The sequence below is a fragment of the Diabrotica virgifera genome, chromosome 2 (assembly GCF_917563875.1).
Source record: "Diabrotica virgifera virgifera chromosome 2, PGI_DIABVI_V3a".
Classification (NCBI taxonomy): Eukaryota; Metazoa; Arthropoda; class Insecta; order Coleoptera; family Chrysomelidae; genus Diabrotica; species Diabrotica virgifera.
The window spans coordinates 158,652,842-158,680,626 of record NC_065444.1 but is presented as its reverse complement, the minus strand read 5'-3'; the positions used below and the strand labels follow the sequence as shown (position 1 = coordinate 158,680,626).

Here is a 27,785-nt window from a genome sequence, read left to right as displayed (position 1 = left end):
TTGCTGCTCTGAACAAAAAATAATAAAAAATTGACATTTTGCCTTTCTTCCGAGTGGTCTTCATTTATTATCATGTTGCTTAGGCACGTCGTGTGATATATCGTTTGTATTATTTCGGCGACTTAAAACAGTACTTCCAGTTGCAACTCTGAAACCGAAAGTTAGAGATTAAATTTCTCACCTTCAATACCATCCTTAAGTTAGAAGCTTTAACTCGACGCCTCATTTGTCATTATATCAGTTCTAGTAACGTAGGAGTTACATTCCCGGACAGACGGACGGACGGACAGACAGATACGAAATCGGAAGTATATATTTCTTTTCTTTTTGTTAAGGTACGGGGACTTTAAAACGGTACGGGGTTTCGGGGACTTTAAAACAGTACTTTCGGTTGTAACGCTAAAACCGGAAGTCCGAGGTCAAATTTATTGCCTCTAATACCATCTTTAAATTCTCTCATTCGCTCTCATTCGACACCTCATTTGTCATTATATATGTCTTAATAACTGAGGAGACAGACAGACAGACAGGCATGAGACCGGAAGTATAAATTTGTTCTCGTCTTACTGATAAAGCGCGATACATCTTCGTACTATTTCCGTGACATTAAAACAGTACTTTTGGTTGCAACTCTAGAACCGGAAGAGCGAGGCCAAATGTCTTTTCTCGCTCACCATCCTTATGTTAGAAGCTTTCATTAGGTACCTCATTTGTCATTCTGTCTGGTCAAATGACGGAGAAGTTGTGTTTACAAGTGCATCGGGAACAGACAGACATGGATAATTTAAGGTTTTCATATTTATCCAAAATGAGTGAAATCAAAACAAAGACGGGTGTAAAACTAAGTTCAAGATAACAAGTATCAAACAAAATAATGTAGAAAATAATTTTTCCACCTACCTCTACCGAAAGCATATTTTTCCGGACCTGATTGTAGGGAGCAAAGTTGTACTTTTCCTCCCTAGGGAGGAAACGTAAAAGTGACGTCATTCATGAAATATAACTTATTGACGCCCTGTACAATATCTATTTTCTATTACGTAAGTATCTATACAGAGAAAGATGGAAAGAGCTGAGGGAGACCTATGTCCAGCAGTGGACGCGTACGGGTTGATGATGATGAAGTATCTATACATTTTAACGTTTATTTATAAAACACCCAGTATTTTGCAGAATGCAGAAAAACAGTAAATTGTTATTTTCATTTAACAATGTTTACATTAATAATTTGACTTATATTTGACCGTTGACAGTTATATTGTACCTACTTGTTAGTTTTAATGTAAATAAATTTTGTTGGTTAGTTAAAATAAATTAAGTAAAAATGAAAAATGACTTGTTATTAATTTGAGGAAGGTGGAAAAACCATATGTATAACATGGGAGTAAAGTGCCTTTTCCTCCCTTGAATGATTACTGCCTCTGCTACGCGTCGGGCAGTAAACTTCATTCTCGGGAGGAAAAGTAGCACTTTCCTCCCTTATTATACAAATGGTCTATTTTAGAATAAAGTTAATTCTTTATTTCACAATATACTATAGCACTATTTAGGTCATAAAATTCATAAACGATATCAAGCTGAAACGCATAATAATATAGTTGAAAATGTTAATAAAATTAAACCAATAATTTCACAAGAAAAATAACAAAACTAAGTGTAAATTACTTTAAATTGTATAAGTAAAAAATAAATCTTCACACGAAAGTTGGAAGGTAAAAATTTATATCTTTCACTCCTTTCGCACGAACCTTCCGCTAATGGAAGTTTCTAGTCTCCGTCGCTTATTTTGATCTAATTTCTGGAAAGTGTCTTCCAAGTTTTGGGTAGAGTTTTATCTTTGCTTTTCAGCGTCGGCTTGAGACCAAATTCCAAGAATATTTGACCTCTATTTCGCAGAATTTTGATGAACTTTTAAACAAAGTAAAGGCACATGGTCTATAAGAGGAAACTAAATGTTTATAGCATTTACATGTCCCAACTCAAATACAGCCGAACCTCTAATAACGACGAATGGCGGTGAATGCCGCTATATGCATTTTCTGTTTGTAGAAACCCATTAAAACCCACTGGCAACTTTATTTGCCACGACTTTCAGCATTTTTATCACTCATAATTCAACGAATCGACCAGAAAATATGTGTGGAGGGGATTCTCTTAGGTTCTAACTAAACAATCGAGTCTACCCCAAAATCCCAACAGCCAAAATCGCGACGGCCAAAATCCCGACATGCAAGAATCCCGACAGGTTTATTTTAAGTTTTTTTTAACCTATAATTACATTTATTTCTTATTTTTTGTTTATGGCCATCTGTTTTTTATTTTTTGTTACTAAACAAAAGTATTTACCATTTAATATGAACTAATTTTTGAAATAAAATTTCTAACATGGGTATGTGAATTAAATCATTTTTTTGCCAATATATAGTCCAATAATTAATATGATGTATAATCAAATACTGAATTCAAGTTTACTTTCATATAATAGATATTAGCATGTCACTTACAACCTTCCAGTTCAGTAAATATAGCTTTTATATATTATAAAATGAAGTGTTTAAATATTTTTTTTCCTTTAAAATACATAATAATTAGTACCCGTACTTATTAGTAAGTAATAATTTTTCAATTTCAATACTCTATAATATGATTTGGTATTACATTTGAAAAGGCAATAATAAATATTCAAACTGTAGTGGTCGGAATTTTTACTTATGCGAGGATTGTTGCATGTCGGGATTTTGGCCTATCGGGATTTTGACGTGTCGGGATTCTGGCGTGTCGGTGTTTTGGCCGTCAGGATTTTGGCTGTCAGAATTTTGGCTGTCGGGATTTTCGGCGCCACCGAAACAATCATACCACAAGACTGAAGTAAATGCTTAGCGCCTGATAAGTAAAGATAATTATTTGTCTCATTGTCGCACGTGTGCTGTTCTAGAAATGGCCGTGGATGAATCATTGTAAATTAAACAGCTTTCTGCTTATTTTAAATTTGTTAATTGATACATACTGTTGAGTATTATAATTATGGATTTTGTGGAATTATCTTCGAGTAAAAGTATTTGTTGTTAGTTTTATTGAAGTGTAAACATTACTGGCAACTAAAAATGCCACTGGGATTATGCATGATAGTTGCGGCTTATGTTTTCATAATCTTCTGGACCTAATAGAAAATGACGATGAAAACATTCCTGATAGTATCATCATATGTCCTCCCACTGAGGTTGCCAGCGCAGATACAGATGTTGACTCCGATTTGTCAGATGGGGAGGTGACTGGTAACGTTAACCATCTACTCGGACGTATTTTCCGATCAAGAGTTGATATTGCATATGGGATTGATCTTAATTTTGAACACACTGAAGATGATAAAATTGTTAATGGAAAATTGGACTCTAATTTAGCAATCACAACAGGATGTAGAGACCGCCAAGCGCAAACGTAAATCCTCAAATAAAACGAAAAACTCATCGAGGCAGCACTTCATTTTCATCTACAGGAAAAATGTTATTGGTTCGTTGGAACGAACACAATGTGGTAACTTTGCTCACCAATTGTGATGAGCAAAGTCAGGCAAATATGCAGGCTGAAAACGAAGATATATGCGCATATATATGCATATTATTTGTGTCAAATATGCATGTATATGCATGTATTATTTGTGTCAAATATGCATGTATGTACATAATATTTTAGGTATGAAAGTTGCTGTGGTACTATTTTATTTTTCACCAATTTTTTTAAAAGTAGAAGTGGTTCGGAATAATCTACTGGCTTCAATTCAGAAAAAATTTCTGCATAAAACATTGCAGCCTCTAATAAAGTTCTCATCCAGTAACAATAGGTTTTGGTGGAAGAGGAAGATTCGGAAAATGTTCTTTATACAACTGATACATTATAATGTGCCTTAAGAAATATTTTGTTCATATTTGAAATAAAATTATTAACAAGAGGAAATTTATTTCTTCTGCGACCCTATTTAAACCAGGTGCTAGGCAAGTTGTATGTACTAAACGAGGGTAAAAATTTTCAAATGTCTTCCTACTTTAACCATGTAAGGTGCAGCATCTGAAAGAAAAATAAAAATTTTTCGTTGGGAACAGCTAAAGGAAGAAAATTAATTGCTAAACTGTCTTGCAAAAACCTTAAAACTGTTACCTAGTGCGTTGGTTTTATTCAACTTCTTGGAAGCAATTAAATGCGATTTACAAGCTTGCCCATTTATAAGAGATCCGATTAATAAATGTGCGATGTAACGTTCAGAAGAATCAATTGTTTCATTCACACATACATAAAAATAATTGTCTCCTATGGTTTCTAATTTTATGTTACTCAGTACCGCAGAATATTCCTACAGAATCGACCTCGTTTCTTCTTAAGCTTCTTTCACTTGGAATATTCCATTTGCAGTATTTTCCAAAAAATATTCGCAAATTTTCGTTTGATAATGTGGTCAAAGATATATTTTAGCTTAACAATGCTTCAAACAAATCATGGTTAAATGTTTCTTGCTTACTTCATCTCCGATTAGTTGATTTTAAGTAATAAAGTATAATAACCGTGGATTTTAAGCACCTAGATATCGAATCTTGCTTTTTCTCTCCCGATTCTAATTTATTTTTTTTACCGGTGTGTAAAGCAGTTTTGCAATGCTGGACTATTTGGATTTTTTTTTTCGCATGGAATCTGCAAAAAAAATCCTACAGTAAACTAAATAATTTTTAGATCGGGGGATATTTGAAGCATTTTTTCTACAACCGTGTTAAAAATGCAATTTCTAGCACTCCATACGTGCGTTAAAAACGATACTTTAAGGCACTAGTGCTTTAAAATTTTTATGGCACTGCAGTTCGTATTGACGGTCTAGGCAATTTTGATCTAATGTCAAAAAAATATATAAATGGAATGTCAGTCAAGTTCAAGTAAAAGTTTTTGTAGATATTATCCTGTAATTATGTTTGTAGAAAAAATATTGTATGATATGCGTATTAAAAAGTACATTTTTAAGGCACTCATGTGAATTGCAGAACTCGCTATCGCTCATTCTGCAAACCTTCACATGCGTGCCTTAAACGTGTACTTTTAACACTTATATCATAAATAACTATTAAATTAAAAATATATATTTTTTGGTTTTCTGATTATTTTCATGCAATTTAAAATATTTAGGTTTACTTTGTATTTACTTACTGCATGATGAGCATAATAATTTTCCCATATCAATGACCAAAATTCTGGATGCCTTGATCCACACAGAAATATCAGGTACGAAGGTATTTGAACCATGAATAAACAAGTAAATTCGCTTTGAAGACCTATTATATGCACTTTATTTTTAAATTTACCAGTATATGCAAAATTCAAAAGAAACTACAAAAATATGCAAATGCATATGCATATGCACTATTGCATATTTGCCTGACTCTGGTGATGAGTTTCGACCCATGAAGTCATCTAAACTGTACAATCGAGCAGAGGAAAAGATAAGTACTCTGGATGTCCTGGACCAATTGCCACTTACAATAGCAATATGGGAGGGGTAGACCTTTTTGACCAATTCGTAACTTATCGTACTCGAACTAAGGTAAAAAAAGTGGTGGTGGCTTTATTTTTAATGGGCAGTAGATGCTTCATGTGCTTAGGCTTGGCTATTGTGTCGGCGACTTGGTCACTCCATGCCACTGTTTCACAAAGAATTTCGACGGGAGTGTGCAACTTATATCTTGAAATCGTTTGGAAGTAGATCATCAATGAGTGGAGTGCGATCCTCTTTACAATTTTCCCCTGTTCTTGCAGACTTGCGAAGAGATCAAACTGATCATACAATAGAGACAGGTAGCTCTAAATATCGACGTTGCAGAATAATATGTGAAAATCATACTTGTTATTTATGTAAGAAGTAGGATACACCTCTGCACCCTGATAGGTGTTTCAAAATGTCTCATAATGTTAAAAATGAATCTGGAATAATTAATTATTAATGTATTTTAACTGGTTTTATCTTATATCATCCCAGTGGCAACTAAAGTTGCCAGTCAAAAAATGGCATTTACACATATAATTTGATTCTCAAAATATTGTATATAGTTTGGAAAATGTGTCTCACAATTAAAATTGCACCTTCTTACTCCTACTATGGAATTATGGGCTTTAATGGGTTTTAAACTACGGATTATGGCATAGACGCTATAATTTTGAGCTTTGCTGCCTTAATAGTGAGACTACAATACAGTAGTATAGATAGATCTATAAAAATAAACAGGATGCGGTGGCTAGTCCACTTAGAGAGATTGAACGAAGTAAAGCCGTCGAATCACATTTATAGTCAGAGACCGGTTGGAGTGAGGAGAAAAGGTGGGCAGGTGGGCCCAGAGTACGATTTAAGGACCTGGTGTAAGACACGTTGCGAGTGTTAGGAGTGCGAAATTGGAAAACCAAGGCGAAGGAGAGGAAGGAATCGAAGCTGGTTCTGGAACAGGCCAATACCCACCATGGATTGTAGAAGCAATGATGATGATGAGATTAAACACAATTTTTTGCAAAAACTGAAGAATAAATATCGTGATTTCGATTACGCATGAACTCTGGAGGGATGCACGTTATATTCTTTCGTAACGTTCCGCATAGTATTAGATTCTTTTCGGTGAGATCTGATAATTCAAAAGAAGTGACGAAGTTATCGGTGGTAATTCCGTGAGCAGGGTCCATAATGCCTACCAAACCTAAAACTACCTTTCTTCCTGTTAGTGTTCCGGAATACTTCCTTGTTTCCCCAGATACATTAGTAAATTATCAACAGGGTCGGCTAAAATCGATTTTTTAAATACAGCACCTACCGATTTGCAACTTTTTGCATTGTGATCAGCAAAAAAGTTTACAATACAAAATTGGGTGAAAATGAATATTTTTCTTTTAGTGCCGTCTCCACTAATAAAGACTGGCTATAAATATTGCAAATTCGTCTCTATTTTCTGCTTTTCTTAAAAGAGTATTTGTGTTATCGTATGTGTGGGAATGTTTTTTTGCCAGGATATTTGTCGTCTACAGCGACTCCTTCTTTCTTCGATTTCACCGTTTATAATCTGCTACAACTAATCGTTCCTAATCTTTTTAAGTATATGCCCCAAATATTTCGTTCGTAATATGATCGGTCAATGGTATTTTCAAAATTCTCCTAAAAAGCCACATCTCAAAAGCTGTTCTCATTAAGTCAACATTAACAATCCAGGCTTCTTCTCTATCCCAAAGAAGAATAGAGTGGATATAACATTTTACCATCCGATATCGGATTTGCATATTGAGTCTTTGGTTACTCAGAAATTCCCTCATCCTCAAAAAGGCTGCTCTTCAAAAATACTAAATTGCATGCCAAAAGAAAATAACGTCAGAACGAAACAAAACCCAATTATGACAATAAATTATCAGTAGTAATTGCACAAGAGCTCTAAAATTATTGAATTTTTCCCGAGTGTCACTTTGGCAGTTTTAATTTCACGGGCCAAGGCGAGTGAAATTATGTCAAAGTGTCACGAGGGCAAAAATTCTATATTAATTTTAGCCCGATTGCACATCAAAGAAACATGAAACGTAAATTACGTTTCATGGAAATAAACCACTCCTAAACAAATATACGTCCGGCCATTTATGAAACTCTCCGAAAATAAAAATGTGTCATGAGCATGAATCACACTCGTTTCATTGGTAGGCGGACTTTGAGATTTGTTTAGCAGTGTTTTAGTTTCATGAAACATGTTTTTCGTTTCATGTTTCATGTTTTTCGTTTCATGTTTCTTTGGTGTGCGGCTTGGCTTAGAGTTCGAATGCAATTTGTTGCGATTATTTCATGAATAAAACTGTTCAAAACCAAAATTTTATTGTAATTTATATATGTAAGTACCAATTAGTGAAATTAAACACACAGTTGTTATAAATATGTATTTGACGGTTGAAAGTCATCACTTTTATAATTTTTAAAACATTTGTCATTAATGTCACTGAATGTATTTTTCGTAGCAACGAAGGGCATTTGACGTAACATGCTTAACGACGGGAGATTATCAAAAATTATCACCTTAATTTGCATGTCTGTAGCTTTCTATTGGTCAGAATCTCCTATGAATGAAATAATCTCGTTAATAATTCCATTGTAAATCATGAAGAACAACTAGGAATACTCATGATACTATCCGGACGTGGTAAGTGTAGTCTTACATTTAGTTTACTCTCAGTATCAATATTTCTATAGTGCCGAATTATTTTTCCCAGATACTACACAACAAAGGATCCCACAACGCTCCTTATGAAAAAGTGGTCCCGCTCAAATTTATCGAAAGATCGGTCAATGATAGTTCTCAGAGCATAAATTAAAAAATTCCGTTTGACCTAGGTCTGAAAAACTATTATTATAAAGCTACAGCCTTATGAAATTATTCAATTCAAGTGCTCGGTTTACGTTAAGTACACTAATTCACGGTCAACTGAAGGTAGACTCATTTTTTTTCATGCATATTTGTGTGCCGCATATGAATTCGTGGTCAAGAATCGTATTTTAATGTTTAAAAATCCTCAGAAAACTTAAGAAGTGTGATAGAAAATATGCTGCTAGAACTACATAAAAATTATCATGTTTTCATAAATACTTCACACTTAACCAATACAAGCATAGCTGCAGTTCGACCTTATCTTTGGACGACGGGAGAATAGGAGAATTCCCCACATACCGCGGTCCAGAATGAAAGAAAAAAATGTTGAAACATAAAAAATATATTAGCTGACATGAAACTTGAACTACAGGCAGACAAATTCAATCCAATAAACTCTACAGTTAGGAAAATCAAGGGAACTTGTTGCATATAAGTTATTATGTATGTCTTTTATGTAGTTTGAGTTTATCTCTTTTAGGTATTGGCTTGTTTTGTGTTTTATTGGAAGTCTCCCACCCTAAGGAAAATGTTCAACTACTGCTACTGAAGCGCATTCAGAAAACTGAGCTACAATCACAAGTGCTGCTAGAGCAGTACAAGACGTCTCATGTTTTCACGCATACAATATAAACCTGAACTCAACCAAGAGCACCGTTTGATTTTCAAGAAAACTCTGAATGATGATTTAAAAAATGAAGAACCACGGCACTGAGACTTGCTGCATCGACAGTACCTAAAATATCTACTTATTTCACAGAAATTTTGCATGTTATGGAGAATTAAAAAAAAATCATCAAATAAAAGGAGCTATGGCACAACTAGATTCGATCGAATGTTTAGCACAATATACCTTATTTGGATGGGTGATGTTCTAATATGATCTACTATTGTACTAACAAGTTGTTGTTATTATTGACTACTACGTAATTGGTTTCTTTTTGTATTGAGATCAAATCCATGTTCTCTACTTATATCTGATATGCGGGACATTATTCTTTGCAAACCATCTAATCTACTTGCAAAAACTACTGCTTCTTCGGCAGTATGTTTCTTTAGACGCACTCTATTCTGAATGCGTAAAAACGTGAGATGTCTTGTGCTGCTCTATCAACACTTGTAGTTATTCCTCAGTTTTATGAAGGCGTTTCAGTAGAAGTATTGTTATTATTGGCTACAATCTAATTGTTTTTTTTTTTGTATTGAGATCAAATCCATGTTCTCTACTTATATTTGATATGCGGAACATTACTCTTTGCACACCATCTAAGCTATAATGTTTTATAGACGCACTCTATTCTGAATGCGTGAAAACGTGAGATGTCTTGTGCTGCTCTATCAGCACTTGTAGTTATTCCTCAGTTTTCCGAAGGCGCTTCAGTAACAGCGACGGAACATTTGCCATCCAGAAAAATACCATCCAGATACATGAAATAGATAAACCCAAACTACATAAAAGACATAGATAATAACTTATATGCAATAAGTTTGCTTAATTTTCCTAACTATTGAGGAAGTTTCATATCAGCTAATGTATTTTTTATGTTTTAACAATGTTTTCTTTAATTCTGGACCGTGTTACCGAGCGAAATCCCTTATTCCTCCCGTAAATCCGCCAGTGTTCAGTAATTTTCTAAAAATAAGGCGGAACTGCAGTTATGCTGGTATTGGAAAAGTGTGAAACAGTCATGAAAACACGATTATTCTTACGTCGCTCTAGAAGCACATTTTTCTTCAGTTTTCTGAGGACTTTTCTGAGGTTACCTGAAGACTAAATTAAGATGCATCTATTTTTGACCGCGAGTTCATATGCAACATCCAAATATGCATAAATAAAATGAGTCTCTGTTCTTTCAATAATAATTATATTTCACTTGACCGTGAATTAGTGCACTTAAGCTTAATCGAGTACCTGAATTCAATATGTAATTTCAGAAGGCTATAGCTTCAGAATAATAGTTTTTCAGATCTATGTCCCATGGACTTTTTTAATCTAGGCACTGAGAACTATCATTGACAGAACTTTCGTTAAATTTGACCGGGGCGCGTATTTATGTTTCCGTGTTCATTTCAAGACCGGGTAGTTTTGAAATCGGCACGTAAACGGCGGAGCATATCTGCTTTCAAACACGTGTGCATTTCAAGACGTTTAATTTTGAAATGCGCCCTGGTTTGTAAAAGAACTTCGCGCCTAAAATTATCACAAATACGTGTTAAGTTGTAACATTATTTTATTTTTTTTTGAACTGTTTATCACAAATAGCTCCTATCTGCAGAATAACAAATTATCATTCATTGGATCTGTGGAAATAAAACAATTTTGTTACCAAAGTTACCTTCTTTTTTCTTTATAATTTTTCAAAAAAACTCAAAGTAGTGCCAAAATATCCTGTCAAAATAAACTATTACGATACGTATACATTTTGTAGTAATGCACAACAATATATGTACTAAAAGTGTTATGTATCTATATTAAAAACATATTTTAGTTACAGCTAAACAATTATTGTTTAGCAAACATATTTTTAGCTATTTTTAAACCTATTTTTAAGGAAGCAATATCAGAGGAAGAACAGGGTATATCAATAAACGTAAAATTCTTGAAAAACATAAGATTTGCAGACTACACCGCTATTTTTGCAGACAGTTTAGAAGCACTGCAACGAGTAGTACCTAAATAGATTACATCAAATCAGTATAAAATATGGACTACGAATGAACGTTAAGAAAACCAAGTTCATGATTAATTCTAAGCAACATACAATAGGAAGGCTAGATATCGAGGGAAAACAAGTAGAAAGAGTGAATAACTACAAATATCTGGGAACCTGGGTAACAGAAAACAACGACCAAGGTAGAAAAATCAGGACACGAATCGAAATTGCAAGAAAAGCATTTATAAAAATAAAAAAAAAATGTTTGTTAATCGAGACCTTTCTCTGGAGCTGAGAATAAGAGCCTTAACATGCTACCTGTTCTCGACTTTTTTGTATGGAATGGAAAGATGGACACTGAAAGTAGACAACATAAAGAAGTTGGAAGCATTTGGGATATGGTGCAATAGAAGGATTTTGAAAATACCATGGATCCAACGAGTTACGAATGCACCTTAAATAATTTACTTAAACTTAAATACACAACACGACCCTCAAATCTAAGTTGATAAACAGCACGTGCAACGAATAATAGACCTTAGTAATTCTATGCACTTGTTTGTAGAATTCCAACGCCACATGTTTCGCTACAAACCCGTGCACATTGCGGGGGTTGGCGCTTTCAAATCAACACCTTTTTGGAACTAGATAAAATATGTATCACCGTTTCGGTGTCCGTTTCAAAACCGCAATGTCCTGAAATGAACACGCAAACGGAAATACGCGACCGGGGCCACTTTTCCAAAAGGAGTGTTGCGAGGTACTTTCTTAATAAATATCAAAATATGTTCTAGTGGTCTATTTTGATACAATAAGAATAAAAAAGTAAGGCGCTTACTATTTTGTAACAAAAATAACAAAACATGGCGTAGAAGGCACCGTTCCAACAAAACGATATAAGGTTTTTAGATTGATGAGAAAGTGCATAACGTGCAGAACTTTTACGATGTTATTTCAAAGAATAACAACAGAGTTGGCTCAGTAGTTGAGCTCGGTTTTTATTATACTTAAAGGGCTTTATCGAGGGTGTTTTTATAAAACAGTTTAAAAAATGCGTAAATGCAGTCTTATCGTTGATTAAATTTGATTTCACAACTAAGCCCCAATTCCTGTCTGTTGGGACACATAAATCGTGGGTATTGCTGTATTTTTTTGTCCATGTTGATAGTTTTCGAGTTACGTGAAAAATGCGTATTTTGTTTTTTTCAGATTTTAAATTTCTTATAACTTGTAAATTATTAAGTTTTGAAAAAAATAACAACAGACCTTTTTTGTTTAAAATGAGCCAAAAAAAAACTAAAAAAATATACTACGGAGCCAAAACGGTGGTCTTTTGAAATTGTTAAATAGAATTGTTTAAATAATTTCTGCCCCAAAATTTCGCCCGGAACCCTTCTGATTTGTTTAAAGGGGACATGTTTGAACAGTAATCCACAAAGAAACCGAATCAGAAATTTTTTCATACGGAAGCGACCTCACAACATGGACTACTTGGATACTAAAAATTCAAAATTTAGACTCTCGTGAATGTCAGTAGAGGAAGTATGATCAATTACTTAATAATACAATATACGTTAGTAGTTAACTTAAGTATTTTGATCTTAATTAGTTTAAGATTAGGTTAGAGAAAAGTATGTATACATAGAAACTGAAACTAACAATTTAAAAAAATAGTGTAAAAAGTAATAGATGGGAGGAACCAAAGAAAATGAGGAAACAATCTGCATAAAATAAGAAGAGGAAGTCGTTCTTGACAGTATTTTTAAGTTTATTCGTAGAGGCCAGAACAAAGTCAAGCCTAATATGAAGGCAAGGAATAATTTAAAGCAGAAGCTATGCCGAAAGTACTAAGTTTGCCGATAATGCAGTATTAAGAGCAAAGCCGAAAGGAAACACAGGACATTTAAACTGCTTAAGAAAAAGGCAAAGCAATATGGACTGATTATAAATGATCAGAAAACAATGTATACCCATTTATTTATTTAGCGTAGGTATAACTATATCATAGTTTTTGTGTAGTAATGAAACAAAGACTTACTCACAATCATTTAATTATACTTTGACAAAGTATAATTAAATGATTGTGAGTAAGTCTTTGTTTCATCACTACATTTAATATGGACTCACATATGCAACCCATTCAATATTTACATAGTTTTTGTGTTTATAAATAAATATATAATTGTTCCATTTTATCTTTTCCCGTGCGACACGATTCATTTTCAATCAAGTTAAATAAAAAAATAAACTGAGTCGTACGTCGATGTGTAGTATCATTGATACGTAACGTCACTGTCAGTGGTAATAATTAGAAAATGGCTATTATCCCGTAAACGTATTTTATAAAGTTATTTTATTGAAGTGTTTAATCTTTTTTCATTATTGAGGAGATTGATCGACTCAAGATCAAACAGTTTGAACATCATACCCAGTATTACTAAACTATAGTCCGTCCCACCTTGACTTAACAGTATAGGGAACATAGGCAATGCAGCTTTATGAGAATTTTTAGCGCGGTGATTCCGATTTTATCAAAAATAATTTGTAATCAAACATTAGAGAGATTAAATTAAAACTGTTTTAGAAAAACAATCTATAATTCTAGGATTCGTATGCGTTTAAGTTTATTTGATATACTATAGTTATTACGCATATGAATCCTACATAATTGTAGATTGCCTTTATAAAACAGTTTTAGTTTAATCTCTCTAATGTTGTCTCCACTTGGAAGTGTAAAATTCTCCATACTCTTAGTCTAAAACCATACGAACTGTCACCATGCTCCAGAGGTTATACAAAGCCATCGGCTCCTCTGGGCTAGCGTACATTGACACTAGTTACCTAAAAGAGGGTTCAAGATGCAGTTGGCGCCTAAACAATCCTGAATAATTTCCCCAGTAAAAATGCCAATACGATATTATTACATATTATTATCCAGATTTAGTCATACTTCTCATACTCCCTCTATCGTAGGTATCTGGTAACTCGACAGAAGCATGGCATTGGTCAATATTGGTAATAAGGGAGATGGTCAATTCTTAGAAGTCCCAGTTTTTTGGCTAATTCGTGATGGAATATTGTTTCCTACTAATTCTTGGCCTTCTTTATTATCAGTACCGACAAACGCTTGGCAGCCTTCCGTAAGATGTTGGGTGGTTTTGTGGGTTTGACATCCACATTGTCATTTCTCCATTTTTGGACTTAGAGAAAGTCTTTGACTATATATTTCAGGTAATTTTTAGTTGGGGTAACCTGATCCTGAATGGCAATTAGGAAACCCTCTGTCTCTGGAAACATCTTTCCTGATGTCAACCAATGCGTAGCTAAGCGCGAAACAGGCGTACGTATTTAATAATAATAACAGGCGTACGTAAGAACTTTGTACTATTAAGATGTGACTGATTTAGTTCGGTTTTTATTTTTTTATGGTAAATTTTTCACAATTGATTTACTCCTATATATGTGTATTTATATAATTTTCACCCATTGTCTCAATGTTTTGGCCATCTTGAATATCAAAACTTCCGGGCTGAACATTTGGTAAATATACTAAATTTAGAACGGCGCTTGTTTAGTGCAGAGTGCACATTTAAGAAAGTGTGCACTTTGTGTACATTGTAAAAACTTTGAGAACATTTCTTCATCTGATCTAGAAAATTAAGCTTAGTCGCAACAGTATTGTTGTTTTTGATGTTAGAACCTGACTCGGTGAAATTCAGTAGCTGAGATAGTGGGTTCATCGCTAGACTGAACCACAGTGGACTCATCGAGTCGCCCTGGATAAGCCCCCGGTTAATTGGGATATCTTCAGTTTTGATATTGTTTTCAGCAAGTAATTGAAAACAATGGGAACGTTCTCTGGTTACACCTCCGAGGCTTCTAAAATTTGCAAGCCATAACGGATGCTGAGACTAAAGAAGATGAGGGAATTTTACAATTTATAATTCACGTCCCATCTGATCAGCGCGGTAAAGTTCCAACGAAAATGGTTCCCTTCGTACTCCAATCGGAGTAAACATGTAAATAAAAAATTAATAACCATTTTCAATCTCGTTGCAACTCGAAACTACAGCCGCATCATATTCTAGTACAATCAGAGAGTGCAGCAAGCACCTCTACCGGTTTCGAAACTTATTAGTCTCTCATCAGAAGGTGGGATGTAGAGTAATATTTTTAATGTTATTTTATGTGCTCTTAGATTGAAAACTTAGTCTTTTGCTAGCAGTTGCCGCTAGGGCATCCCTGCCATTTCGTTCCTTGCAATCCGTAACTGCACGCCGGTGTTTGTCCTGGTTGGGTCAGAGAGAGCAGCATATGTGCCTCCTGCTGAGAGACTAATAAGTTTCGAAACCGGTAGAGGTGCTTGCTGCACTCTCTGATTGAACTAAAATATGATGCGGCTGTATTTCGTTTTGCAATGAAATTGAAAATGGTTATTCATTTTTGATTTATATGTTTACTCCGATTGGAGTACGAAGGAACCCATTCTCGTTGGAACTTTACCGCGTTGAGCAGATGGGACGTACTCATCTTCTTTAGTCTCAGCATCCGTTAAGGCTTGCAAATTTTAGAAGCATCGGATGTGTAACCAGAGAAGGTTCCCATTGTTTTCAATCTGGTGGGATGTAGAGTAATATTTTTAATGTTATTTTATGTGCTATTAGATTGGAAACTTAGTTAGAGGTTAGTCTTTTGCTCGTAGTTGCCGCTAGGGCATCCCTGCCATTTCGTTCGTTGCAATCTGTAACTGCACGCCGGGGTTGTCCTGGTTGGATCAGAGAGAGCAGCATATGTGGGTCCTGATGATAAACTAATAAGTTTCGAAACCGGTAGAGGTGCTTACTGCACTCTCTGATTGAACTAGTATGATGCTGCTGTAGTTTCGTATTGCAACGAAATTGAAAATGGTTATTTATTTTTTATTTACATGTTTACTCCGATTGGAGTACAAAGTGAACCATTCTCGGTGGAACTTTAGCGCGCTGAGCAGATGGGACGTGAATTATAAATTGTAAAATTCCCTCAGCTTCTTTAGTCTCATCATCCGTTATGGCTTGCAAATTTTAGAAGCCTCGGAGGTGTAACCAGAGAAGGTTCCCATTGTTGTCAATCTGGTGGGATGTAGAGTAATATTTTCAATGTTATTTTATGTGCTATTAGATTGAGAACTTAGTCTTGTGAATTTTAGTCTTTCTCTCCGTCATTTTTTATGCTTTAAAAAGGTCACTCTAGTATCATCGACTTTATATATTTCAAATATATAATCATTCATGCGGCACTGAATCAAAGGCCTGTTTGTAGTCAATGGAGGCAGAAAGGTTCCTTCTTTTTGTTTAACTACACATGGTTAGAAATGACTGAGTCGATAATAAGTTGTTACTTGCAATCTATGGAAATTTTAGGGCATCCTTTCTCTTAAGGTTTGAGGCTCCATAATATTGCACAGTGTTGATAGATCCGCCAGGCTACACAGGATGTAACCAATTTGTACAAAATTGGAATATAAGTTATTGAGCGATACTTTTCTGGATCTTTTGTTATTTTTACTTTTCGGCATTAGATAAGTAGTTCCTAGATTAAGAAATGATGACAAACACTCATGAACTCTCCAAAAATTCTTTAGCCAGAAGTGTTGAACTCCGTCTGGTCCAGGAGATTTGCAGTTATGAAGCTCTTCGATAGTATTTGACCATTCAAGGCTTATTCGATGGTGAAGCATTGATAATTAATATCATTTTAATGTTGACAGTTATTCTTCGTGTCTTCAGTTTCTAATACTATTTTCTTATCTGATTTCTGAGAACTCAAAAGGAGTTGCCCAATCAGCAGCTTTTTTTAGGACAAACCCTGTTTTTTATCTGAGACCTGAAAATGCATAAAGCATTTACCAATCGATGACTTTTTTAGACTTAAAAATATGTACAGTGCACAGATTCTAAAGGTACCAGTGGGGGATGGCGTCTATGGGTCTATGCGCAGTATTATAGTCGGTGCATGAGAGATAACGTATTCAAAATAATAAAGTAACAAATAATATAAAGTTTGTTATTTTCATTATTTCGAATACTTTCTCTCTCATACAAAGACTACAATAGTGCGCATAGACGCCATCCCCACCGGTACCTTTAGAATCTGTGCACTGTATATACCTAAGTTCCGGCATTTGCCTCAAATATCATAATTAAAATATTCTACTACAGTTTTAAATGCAACTTTTTTCGACTTTCGTATCTACAGCTACATTAAAGTTTAATGTGGTTAGCACATCCGAATCACAGGATTTAGATTAGACAGTAATAAAACTCAAACGTAAAAAAATAAATAAAAATACTAATTTGCCGTTCTTTTTCAGCAGACTCTTCCTCGCCCCGTTCCCCAAGGAGTTCAGACGGCAACCGAGACGACCTTTCAGCCTTGTTACCTTCACCGTCGAATTACCCCAAGTCTTCGGCGACAATCCGGAGACTACGTCAGGAAAACGAGCGGCTCCAAGCGGAAGTGACGAGATTGAAGCGACTTGTCGTATCAGGGGCCACATCCGCTCTTGCTGAGCGAAAGAATTTATCGGAAAAAGCCGATCCAAATTCAGCCACTCACGCTTTGGAATTGGAGTTGGAGCTGGCGAGAGAGGCGCTGTCAAGTAAGTTTTAAGTAATTTTAATGGAAGTTTCAAGCAAAATGGTTTTTAAAGGCACCGTATCATATATATTTATAAAAGCAACAAAATAAATAGGTCACAAACTTAGGAGCATAGACTTTTAAGACTAGACTTACAATTAATGAATTAGTGCAGTCAGTGAATGTGGATATGAGCTATTACCTCCGATTTCGTTGAACCTCCATCGATTTGCATGAAAATTGGTGAGTGGTTAGAGGATATCTCAAGGAACAAAGATGGCATGGTGTTAACTTGCGCTTTTACCCTGGGGGTGGATGCCACCCCCTCTCGGGGGTGAAAATTATTTTATTAAAAGTAACCCCACAATTCGATAGAGGAACAAATTCTAAGCAAAATTTGTTATATAAAGTTATTAATTTAAATGAATACTTTTTGAGTTATTAAAGATAAAAAATTTTCATTTTTCGTGAGAAAAATGCATGTTTTAACTGATTTTTCATAAATAACTCAAAAACTATAAGTTTTTACAAAAAGTTATTATTCTAAGAATTGAAGCTAATAAAAAATGAAATAAACTGCTTACTAAAAAAAACCTTTTAGTGTTAACTTTAAGTGAGTTATAGGTAATTGAATGTATATATTTTTCGGCCAGTACCCAAATCTAAGCATTCAAGCTTCAATAACGGGAAAACAATGCATTTTAGAACATAAGCTTGTCAAACATTTCTCATAGTGTTTAGAAATATCTATCAAATGAGCTCCCGAAGAAGTTGATAGCATTAAAATTTATGCTTCAAAAGTTTTTCAAAATTCATCTTTTAAAATTTTTTTCAAAAAATGTTATTGTTTTCTCTTAAAAAACTCCGTTAATTTTTACGATATCCGGTTCAAGTAAAAACCATTGTAAAGTAATTCCAAGGGCTATTAAATGACGTTGAACTCAATCTTTTAAACCACCTACTTTTCTAAAACTAAAATGTTAAATGAACCCGGTTATTTGATTCTCGCAGCAAAATTTTAGCTTTAAACGTTTCTATCTCGGTTATTTTTTACCCTACAGAAAAAGTAAAAAAGGTATAATATTTGGTACAGAAAAAGCTAAAATATGGTTATATATCATTTTTTTGGTATGTTGAGTATTTTTGGAGTTATTATCAAAAGGAAATAAAAACTAGGATAATTTTAAAAATTCTGACTTTTTTAATTATATCTTTTTTTTTTAACCTTCGGAGTACGAAGACTGGGTCAAGCGTGACCCGAAATTCAGTTATTTCTTAATATTTTATGAAATAATTTTTTTACAAATCCGATTGATCGTAAGTTCTCCTTATTTGTTTCAATCTATTTTTTCGTATATAATTCGTGAACATGCAAATTACAGTTTTTCCTCTACGTAACATCTATAATGCCGGGTCAGTCCTGACCCGGTCTTCGAATTTCGAAGAATATTTTCAATATGTTTGTAGGTACACGTAAATCGCAGCCGTCTCTGTTTACGGGTATACGTACAGTGGAACCCCGATAAGTCGGCCTCCGATAACCGGAAGTCCGGCTAACCCGAACCGATTTTCATCAGACAAAACAAACATTTTTTCACTTTGACCAAGTTTTTTACCAAGAAATAAACAATACTGTATACAACTGTACGTAATTTAGATGTATTGTGCATATTTTATGTACTTCATGTTTTTGCAATTATAATGGAGTTTATCTGTAAGTATACCATGTTTTATTAATTTTTACTATATTCTCCGGTTAACTCAGATTTTCGATAACTCGGATCGGCCGCAGTCTCGATTAATCCGACTTATCAAGGTTCCACTGTATTCAAATATATGGCCGGAGCAAATTTACCTATGCCCGTTTTCTGTAAGGTATTAAAATCTGGCCGCCGGAGCGAACTAGTATATGCCCATGAGTAACCATCTTAAAAAATTTAAATACAATAATTTAGGATTTTCTTTGTTTTTTGTTGAATTAAAGATACTGTTTAATAATACTGACTATTTAAAACATCCTTATAAATAAAATGAGAATAGGTCACGCTTGACCCATCTTCGTAATCTACGTAAGTCAAATAATCTCCGTACTCCGAAGGTTAAATATGCATTATAAACTGGTCAAAATTGTTGATATCATTAGTTATGCTAATATAAAGAAATTTTTGTAAGAATTACAATAAATTTTAATTGTTGAGGAAATGGTGTATGTTTTATTTTTCACTTTTTCCTAAAAATAAAAAAGGGTTCTCTTATTTTCATCTTAACTTGCTTAATTTTGATGCTATTAACTTCTTCTGGAGCTCATTTGATAGATACTCTAAAGTGCTTTGACAAGTGTTTAGCAGATATATTTTATAAAATGCATTGTTTTCCCGTTATTTAAGCTTGAATATTTAGATTTGAGTACTCGTCGAAAAAAATATGCATTCAATTACCCACAACTCACTTTGAATTAACAATAGTTTAGTTCTTTAAGTGAGAAGTGTATTCAGTTTTTTATTGTCTTCAATTTTGACAATACAAACTTTTTTACAAAAGCTGATAGTTTTTGAGTTATACGTGAAAAACAGCTTTAAAACATGCATTTTTTTACGAAAAAATAAAATCTTTGATCTTTAATAACTCAAAAAGTATAGATTTAAATTAATAACTTTATATAACAAATTTTGCTTATAATTTGTCCCTCTATCGATTTATGTTATTATTTTTAATAAAATGATTTTCACCCCCAAGAAGAGGTGACATCCAACCCCAGGGTAAAAGCGCAAGTTGGTATCATGTCACCTTTGTTCCTTGAGGTATTTTCTAACTACTCATCAATTTTCATGAAAATCGATGGAGGTTCAACGAAATCGGAGGTGAAAACCTTCAGTTACTGCACTAAATTGTGACTCATCTCGTTTTTTAATAAACCGTTAAAAAATAATTTCTGCTCAGTATCTCTCAACTTTTAGCTGTTAGTCACTTTTTTGATAGGTGGGTTTCTCCATTCGATTTTCATACTTTTCCTAAACATGGTTTAATCAATAATTAGTATCTTAGTCATTAGTTAGAATATATTTATGTTTCCACATCCTTGCTGTATAATCCCACTCAGTGACGGTTTAAGGCATCATGGGGCCCTAGGCGGCCATAAAAAGTAAGCCCCCTTATAGCGACCATTGGGTGCCGATGAATTCGTACCTATATAAAAGTAAAAAATATATTATATGTATGAAGTATATAAACCCAGTATAAGCAGAGCTCGAGCTAATGGAAGTAGACTTATTCGACAAATTTTAAGTAGAATATTTCAACGTATATAATCAAAAAATGAAGCACTTTTCGGTGAAAACTCATCACAACGTTTTTAAAGTGCTAAAAAAACTTTATTTTTGTTGTTCTAGTATAAAAATTAAGCAAGTTAAGCTCAAAATAATGTTGGATTTAGTGCTTATATTTCAAAACATTGGGATTTAAAGTAAAACATTTTTTTTGACATTTTGAAAGACAATTCTGTTTCAAAATATTTTAAAAATTATTAGTGATACAAAAACTCTTCAAGAGTAAAAAATGTAGGTTTTGCTTTTCTGATATCTTAGATTTTTGTTTTTTTGTAAGATAAAAACTGTTTAAGATAAGGCTGTTCAAAATTTGCATTTTGAACACTCGTGATTAGTGACTTGTTCAAGCCATTTCTACTGCAGGCCTTTCATAAATAAGCACTTTCTAACGATAAAACTTACAGAGCATATTAACAATACATAAGTAAAGTAGCTTGTGAGGCGGTAACGATTAATTTCATTTGGGATGCTAATTAGGGGGTGATTTTCACCAGTATTTTCACCCAAAAAAGGTATCAACTTTATTTTAAGCGTATGTTGCTTACTTCTTATGCTAGAAACTTTTTTAAAAAAACAACAGTAAAGCTCTTTATACACTTTAGTTATGATGAGTTTTCCATGAAACGTTTTTGGTTATTTCACGTTGAAATATGCCATTTGGAATTTGACTAAAAAGAACCTACTTTTAATTAGCTAAACCGCTGCTTGTGCTGGGTCTACAAATTTCACACAGAATAAAACTGTGTTTTTTTTTGTTGAAAAATTAACAAATTCACTCGAAAATAACTCTAAAAGTATTGACTTAGTGAAAAAACTCTATTAAACAAAAGTTGCTTAGAATTCGTAAGTTTATTTACTTCCGGGCGTATTTTGACCATGTGTTTTTCACCCCCGAGAAAGGGTGGACTCAATCGCAGAGTAAGAGCACAGATCGGCACAATATCACTTTTTTATTTGATATGTTAGCTAGGTGTATGGCAAATTTCATGTCAATCCAAGCTCTTCTTTAAAATCCAAGGTTCCTTAAAATCAGGAGATTTTGCAATATTTTACCGTGAGTGAATGGACTATAAGGCTTATCGGTGAATAGAAGTTAAAAAAATGAACATTTCTTGGACCATACCAAAATAATTAACAGCTTCTAAGCAAAATTTGCTTGCAAAATTGATTTCCAACTTGAGGGAATGATTAGAACATGGAATATAAAATGCCGTTGAAGATAACTGCTTAATTTTGTAATAAATGATGGTTTTGCTTGTTTTCGATTCAGAGGGTTGCACACCCGCTGGACAGGCTGTTTCTACCATTTCACGCGTCCTCAGCAGCGTTCGTTAGAGTGCACTCCTCTGAATCGAAAAATAGCTGGACGATCAATTTAAAGGGAATCTGAAAAATAATTCAAATTCCCCATTCGGAAGCGATACAGCGACATCTCATAACAAATTGAAGAGTCTCAGATGCAGAATCCACCAATTTAATAAAAATTAAAATGGTAAATAGTAATTTAAAACTGAGACTTTTCGTGTTGAAAGTTCTTTCTGGTACATCCTTAATCTGCGACTTTTTCAATTAATAAGACCGCAGACGACGAATATAGAAAACGAAAAGGAAACCATCACATTCCGCTTTCATTCGTCTAGGAAAAAAGGACAGAAGAGGAACTTTCAGTACTCAAATCCGAGTAAAGATAGAAAAATAATAAATGATGGTTTTGCTTGTTTTCGATTCAGAGGGTTGCACACCCGCTGGACAGGCTGTTTCTACCATTTCAGGCGTCCTCAGCAGCGTTCGTTAGAGTGCACTCCTCTGAATCGAAAAATAGCTGGACCATCAATTTAAAGGGAATAATGGGGAATTTGAATTATCTTTCAGATTCCCTTTAAATTGATGGTCCAGCTATTTTTCGATTCAGAGGAGTGCACTCTAACGAACGCTGCTGAGGACACCTGAAATGGAATCTTTACTCGGATTTGAGTACTGAAAGTTCCTCTTCTGTCCTTTTTTCCTAGACGAATGAAAGCGGAATGTGACAGTTTCCTTTTCGTTTTCTATATTCGTCGTCCGCGGTCTTATTAATTGAAAAAGTCGCAGATTAAGGATGTACCAGAAAGAACTTTCAACACAAAAAGTCTCAGTTTGAAATTACTATTTACCAATTTAATTTTTATTAAATTGGTGGATTCTGCATCTGAGACTCTTCAATTTGTTATGAGATGTCGCTGTATCGCGTCCTAATGGGGAATTTGAATTATCTTTCAGATTCCCTTTAAATTGATGGTCCAGCTATTTTTCGATTCAGAGGAGTGCACTCTAACGAACGCTGCTGAGGACGCCTGAAATGGTAGAAACAGCCTGTCCAGCGGGTGTGCAACCCTCTGAATCGAAAACAAGCAAAACCATCATGTATTATTTTTCTATCTTTACTCGTATTTGAGTACTGAAAGTTCCTCTTCTGTCCATTTTTCCTAGACGAATGAAAGCGGAATGTGATGGTTTCCTTTTCGTTTTCTATAGTCGTCGTCTGCGGTCTTATTAATTGAAAAAGTCGCAGATTAAGGATGCACCAGAAAGAACTTTTAACACGAAAAGTCTCCGTTTTAAATTACTATTTACCATTTTAATTTTTATTAAATTGGTGGATTCTGCATCTGAGACTCTTCAATTTGTTATGAGATGTCGCTGTATCGCGTCCTAATGGGGAATTTGAATTATCTTTCAGATTCCCTTTAAATTGATGGTCCAGCTATTTTTCGATTCAGAGGAGTGCACTCTAACAAACGCTGGTGAGGACGCCTGAAATGGTAGAAACAGCCTGTCCAGCGGGTGTGCAACCCTCTGAATCGAAAACAAGCAAAACCATCATTTATTATTTTTCTATCTTTACTCGGATTTGAGTACGGAAAGTTCCTCTTCTGTCCTTTTTTCCTAGACGAATGAAAGCGGAATGTGATGGTTTCCTTTTCGTTTTCTATATTCGTCGTCTGCGGTCTTATTAATTGAAAAAGTCGCAGATTAAGGATATACCAGAAAGAACTTTTAACACGAAATGTCTCAGTTTTAAATTACTATTTACCATTTTAATTTTTTTAAATTGGTGGATTCTGCATCTGAGACTCTTCAATTTGCTTAATTTTGTCTTTAAGTTGGTTGAATCTTCCTGACATATTTGACAGAAGACAAACCAAAAAACTGAGTTTGATTGGAAATCATAAATTAACCATTCTCCATTTTTCTTTATCTCCGTTAGCCCTATTTGATTTATTTAACATTTTACATTTTTTTTAATACTGCTTAAATAATTCAATATTAATTAATGCATTTGAGCGGGACACGGCCCCATCAAGTGCGCGGGCTCTGGGCGGCCGCCTACTCCGCCTAATGGTCAATCCGGCGCTGATCCCACTTCTTAATTAGATTCTTTACTACGTAAACTTTTAATTTACTTTGCTACATGCATATCGCCGGTCCGGAACAAGAATGACGTAACTGCAAATTTTGCCAATTCCTATTTATTGCCTAATTAACTTCTATAATAATGTGTACATGATAGAAAAGCGGCAGAACTGTAACTATGTGCTGAGCCTATACAGGGTAGTTGCGTCGTTATTAAAAGACGCACCATTTTAGACCTTGTTTCAGATGAAAAATGACGCAAGTGTAAATAGGGTTAAAAATGAGGGGAGGGGTTTAATTTAGCATAATGAAATTCGGGCCAATAGGGATGAAAATAAAAGCCATCGCTGTAAGAATAAACGCCATACTAAATATTTAAAAATCGTTTTTTTGTACAGAAAAATTTTAAGATTAAGAATGACGCAACTGTAGATAGGGTTGAAAATGGGGGTATTAAATCAAGATAATGAAAATTGAACCAATATGGATGAAACTCAAAGCCATAATTGTAAGAATAAATGCCATACCGATGCTCCAGGATGGTTGCTCTTTATTTAATCACTATTTTAAACATTTAAAACTTTTTAGCTGAATAATGACGCAACTGTAGATAGGGTTGAAAAGGGGGGATTTAATTAAGATAATGAAATGCGAACCAATAGGGATAAAAATCAAAGCCATCATTGTAAGAATAAATGCCATACCGATGCTCCTGGACAAATACTCTTCATTTAATCCCTATTTTAAATATTTAAAAATCGTTCTTTTGCTCTTCTGATAAAGGGTACCCCCCGTTAAGATTGGCAAAATGCCCTCATTCCCAGAATTCAATTTTTTTAATTTTTTTTACGTTCTATGCAACTAAAAAATGAGATAACGCGGATTTTTAGCTCGCCACCCCCATTACCCCTCCCCCCACAGCCAAAAACGTAGATTATTAGATTTAATTTTTTTTAGTTGGGTTGCAATTGATATAAAAATTTCAAAAAATTCACACGTGTAGCTGAGGCTTTTACAAAACATGTCCATTTTTTATGGATCCATAGGTCGAGTGTACATAACCTCAAAATTTTTTTTAACTTTTTTAAAGCTTATATCTTTTTTTTAGAGAGGGCTGCAGGTCCAATTTTTTAGCATTTTGTGTAATTTATTAAAATCTACCTCTCTGATTTTTTTCAGATTTTTCCGTCAGGTGTGCCATCTTGAAAAATCAGGAAAACTGTTTTTTTAGGGGTTTTTGGGGATTTTGTCCATTTACAGACTGCAACATGGGTCAACTCAAGGTTTTGTTAATAGATTATGTATAATTTGAAATAACTGAGTATTTTAGCACCACCACCCCCTCTCCCTGCCCCCACAAAAACGTCAATTTTTCTGTTTTTTATTTGTTTAGTTAAGTTGCAATTAATTTAAAAAAATTAAGAGGCTTCTACAAAACATATCTATTTTTTATAAACCCGTTGGTCGAGTGTACAATACATATAACCTCAAAATTTTTTTTATTTTTTTAAAACGTATTTTTGACTTCCAATCGATATTTTTTTATAACGTCCAATAATTGTACATCTCTCTCGCGGACGGCCGCTTCAATACGTGCTTAGCGCTCATTTTTAATTAAAATAATAGTTAGTAATAAAACAATGTCAAAAATTTCTTCAGGCTATTGCAGCGGGGGGGGGGCTTTAAATTTTGAGTTGGTCACTTTATGACTTTCATAATAATAATTTTTAATCGAGGTATTAAGCCTTGAAAATGGCCATTTTCGCGTTTTTCAAATTTTAAATTACATGAACAGTCAATTTTATAGAAAAATCACAACAGACCTTTTTGCTCAGGTTGATCCAAAGAATCTAAAACAAATTTGTCCGAAGTAAAAAAATTCATTTTTTGAATTCGTTTTAAGCAATTTTCCGACCGCGGTACTGCCTGGCACCTTGTAGATTTGTTATAAGGACCTGTTTTTGAGTAAGTTTGTGCACAAAAATGAATCGGAATAATTTACCTAACGAGACAAGCGTACAGCGTGGACTATTTGCACTATTATGAGCCAAACTTAGATGGTTTGTAAAACAAAACATAAAACGATAGATACTGTTGTAGATGCAAGTTGCGCAAACGGCAACATAACCATAGGCTGTTGTTCGCATGTAGCTGCCATAATATAATATTTATCGCATGGAAGATATTTTACAAAAATCATCAAGCCAGCAGAATATCTTACAAAACTCTTTGACAATACAGATGTTATACCTATAGGTACCTGTAATAGACGAAGGCAGCGATGAGACTTTAGAACTGTAAAGTGTAATACCAACGAATATACTCTCCGAATACTCTACAAGTATACACGGAGCTATATATTCTTTGGTAATGCTTTCATTATTCTTTTTATGGTGTTTTACGTGGCAGTAAATGTGAAGCAAAATGACAGTATAGGCAGAGATATAGGTTATGTAGATGGTACAAGCCAGTGATGTGGTAGGGAGGTTGTTTTTAAGTTTATTCAATAGCAAACTTTATATAATATATGAAAAAATGTTTGTCCGACAAATATGTTGGGCATTTTAATAAGTCCGTATGTCAAATGACAGGAATTATATTGGTGGTAAATAGTAGTTTGATTTTTGCATGAGAGTTTAATGAAAGGCTAACAAATCAATTGGATGTTCTGTCCGACAAAATACATGGGACGTTTTCGTAATCTGACGTTCGAAACTTGTAACCTTTTCAACAATTAAAACTTCCCCTGTTTCAGTGTTCCGGTACATCAAAGTTTGTCCGACTAGACACTGTTAAGCTATTAACAAATTTTCAGTTTGCTATTAATAAACTTGTTTTTGATACACAGTATCCAGGCCTGTATGAGTAACCGCTCAAAAACCTTTAAAAACATAGTTTTTGGGGGGTTAGTGGTGTTTTGCACATTTTTGAATATCCCTGAAAACTCAGTTATTTCAAATTATACCTACATAACCTATAAAAAAACCTTGAGTTAATCTATTTTAAAGTCTATAAAATTGAGAAAATCCCTAAAAACCACCGAAAAAACCAGTTTTGCGGATTTTTGAAGATGGCGCACCTTACGGAAAAATCTGAAAAAAGTCAGAAATATAGTTTTTGATAAAATACACAAAACACAAAAAAATTAGACATGCAGCCATCACTAAAAAAAGTTATATGTACCTATTAAAAAACAAAAAAAAATGAGGTTATAATATGTACACTTGACCTTCGGTTCCATAAAAATAGATGTTCTGTGAAAGCCTCAGCTGTGCGTGTGAATTTTTTGTAATTTATAATTTAATAAAATATTAACTATTCTAAATGGGAAATAAGCCACAATTTAACTAAAAAAATGATTTTATTAACGTTTCGAC

At 34.1% G+C, this 27,785-nt stretch overlaps 1 protein-coding gene across 6 annotated transcripts in view; it reads left to right on the top strand.

The window, feature by feature from the left end:
- Positions 1-27,785, top strand: part of LOC114330643 (kazrin) — a 490,500-nt gene that overhangs the window by 246,253 nt on the left and 216,462 nt on the right. For 4 of the 6 annotated variants that reach the window (XM_028280051.2, XM_028280047.2, XM_028280044.2 and 1 more), the window contains exon 4: positions 17,424-17,711. In XM_028280051.2, the coding sequence (XP_028135852.1) occupies positions 17,424-17,711 (288 nt within the window). The remainder of the gene's footprint in view (positions 1-17,423; positions 17,712-27,785) is intronic. The other 2 variants (XM_028280046.2, XM_028280052.2) reach the window with 1 other exon arrangement.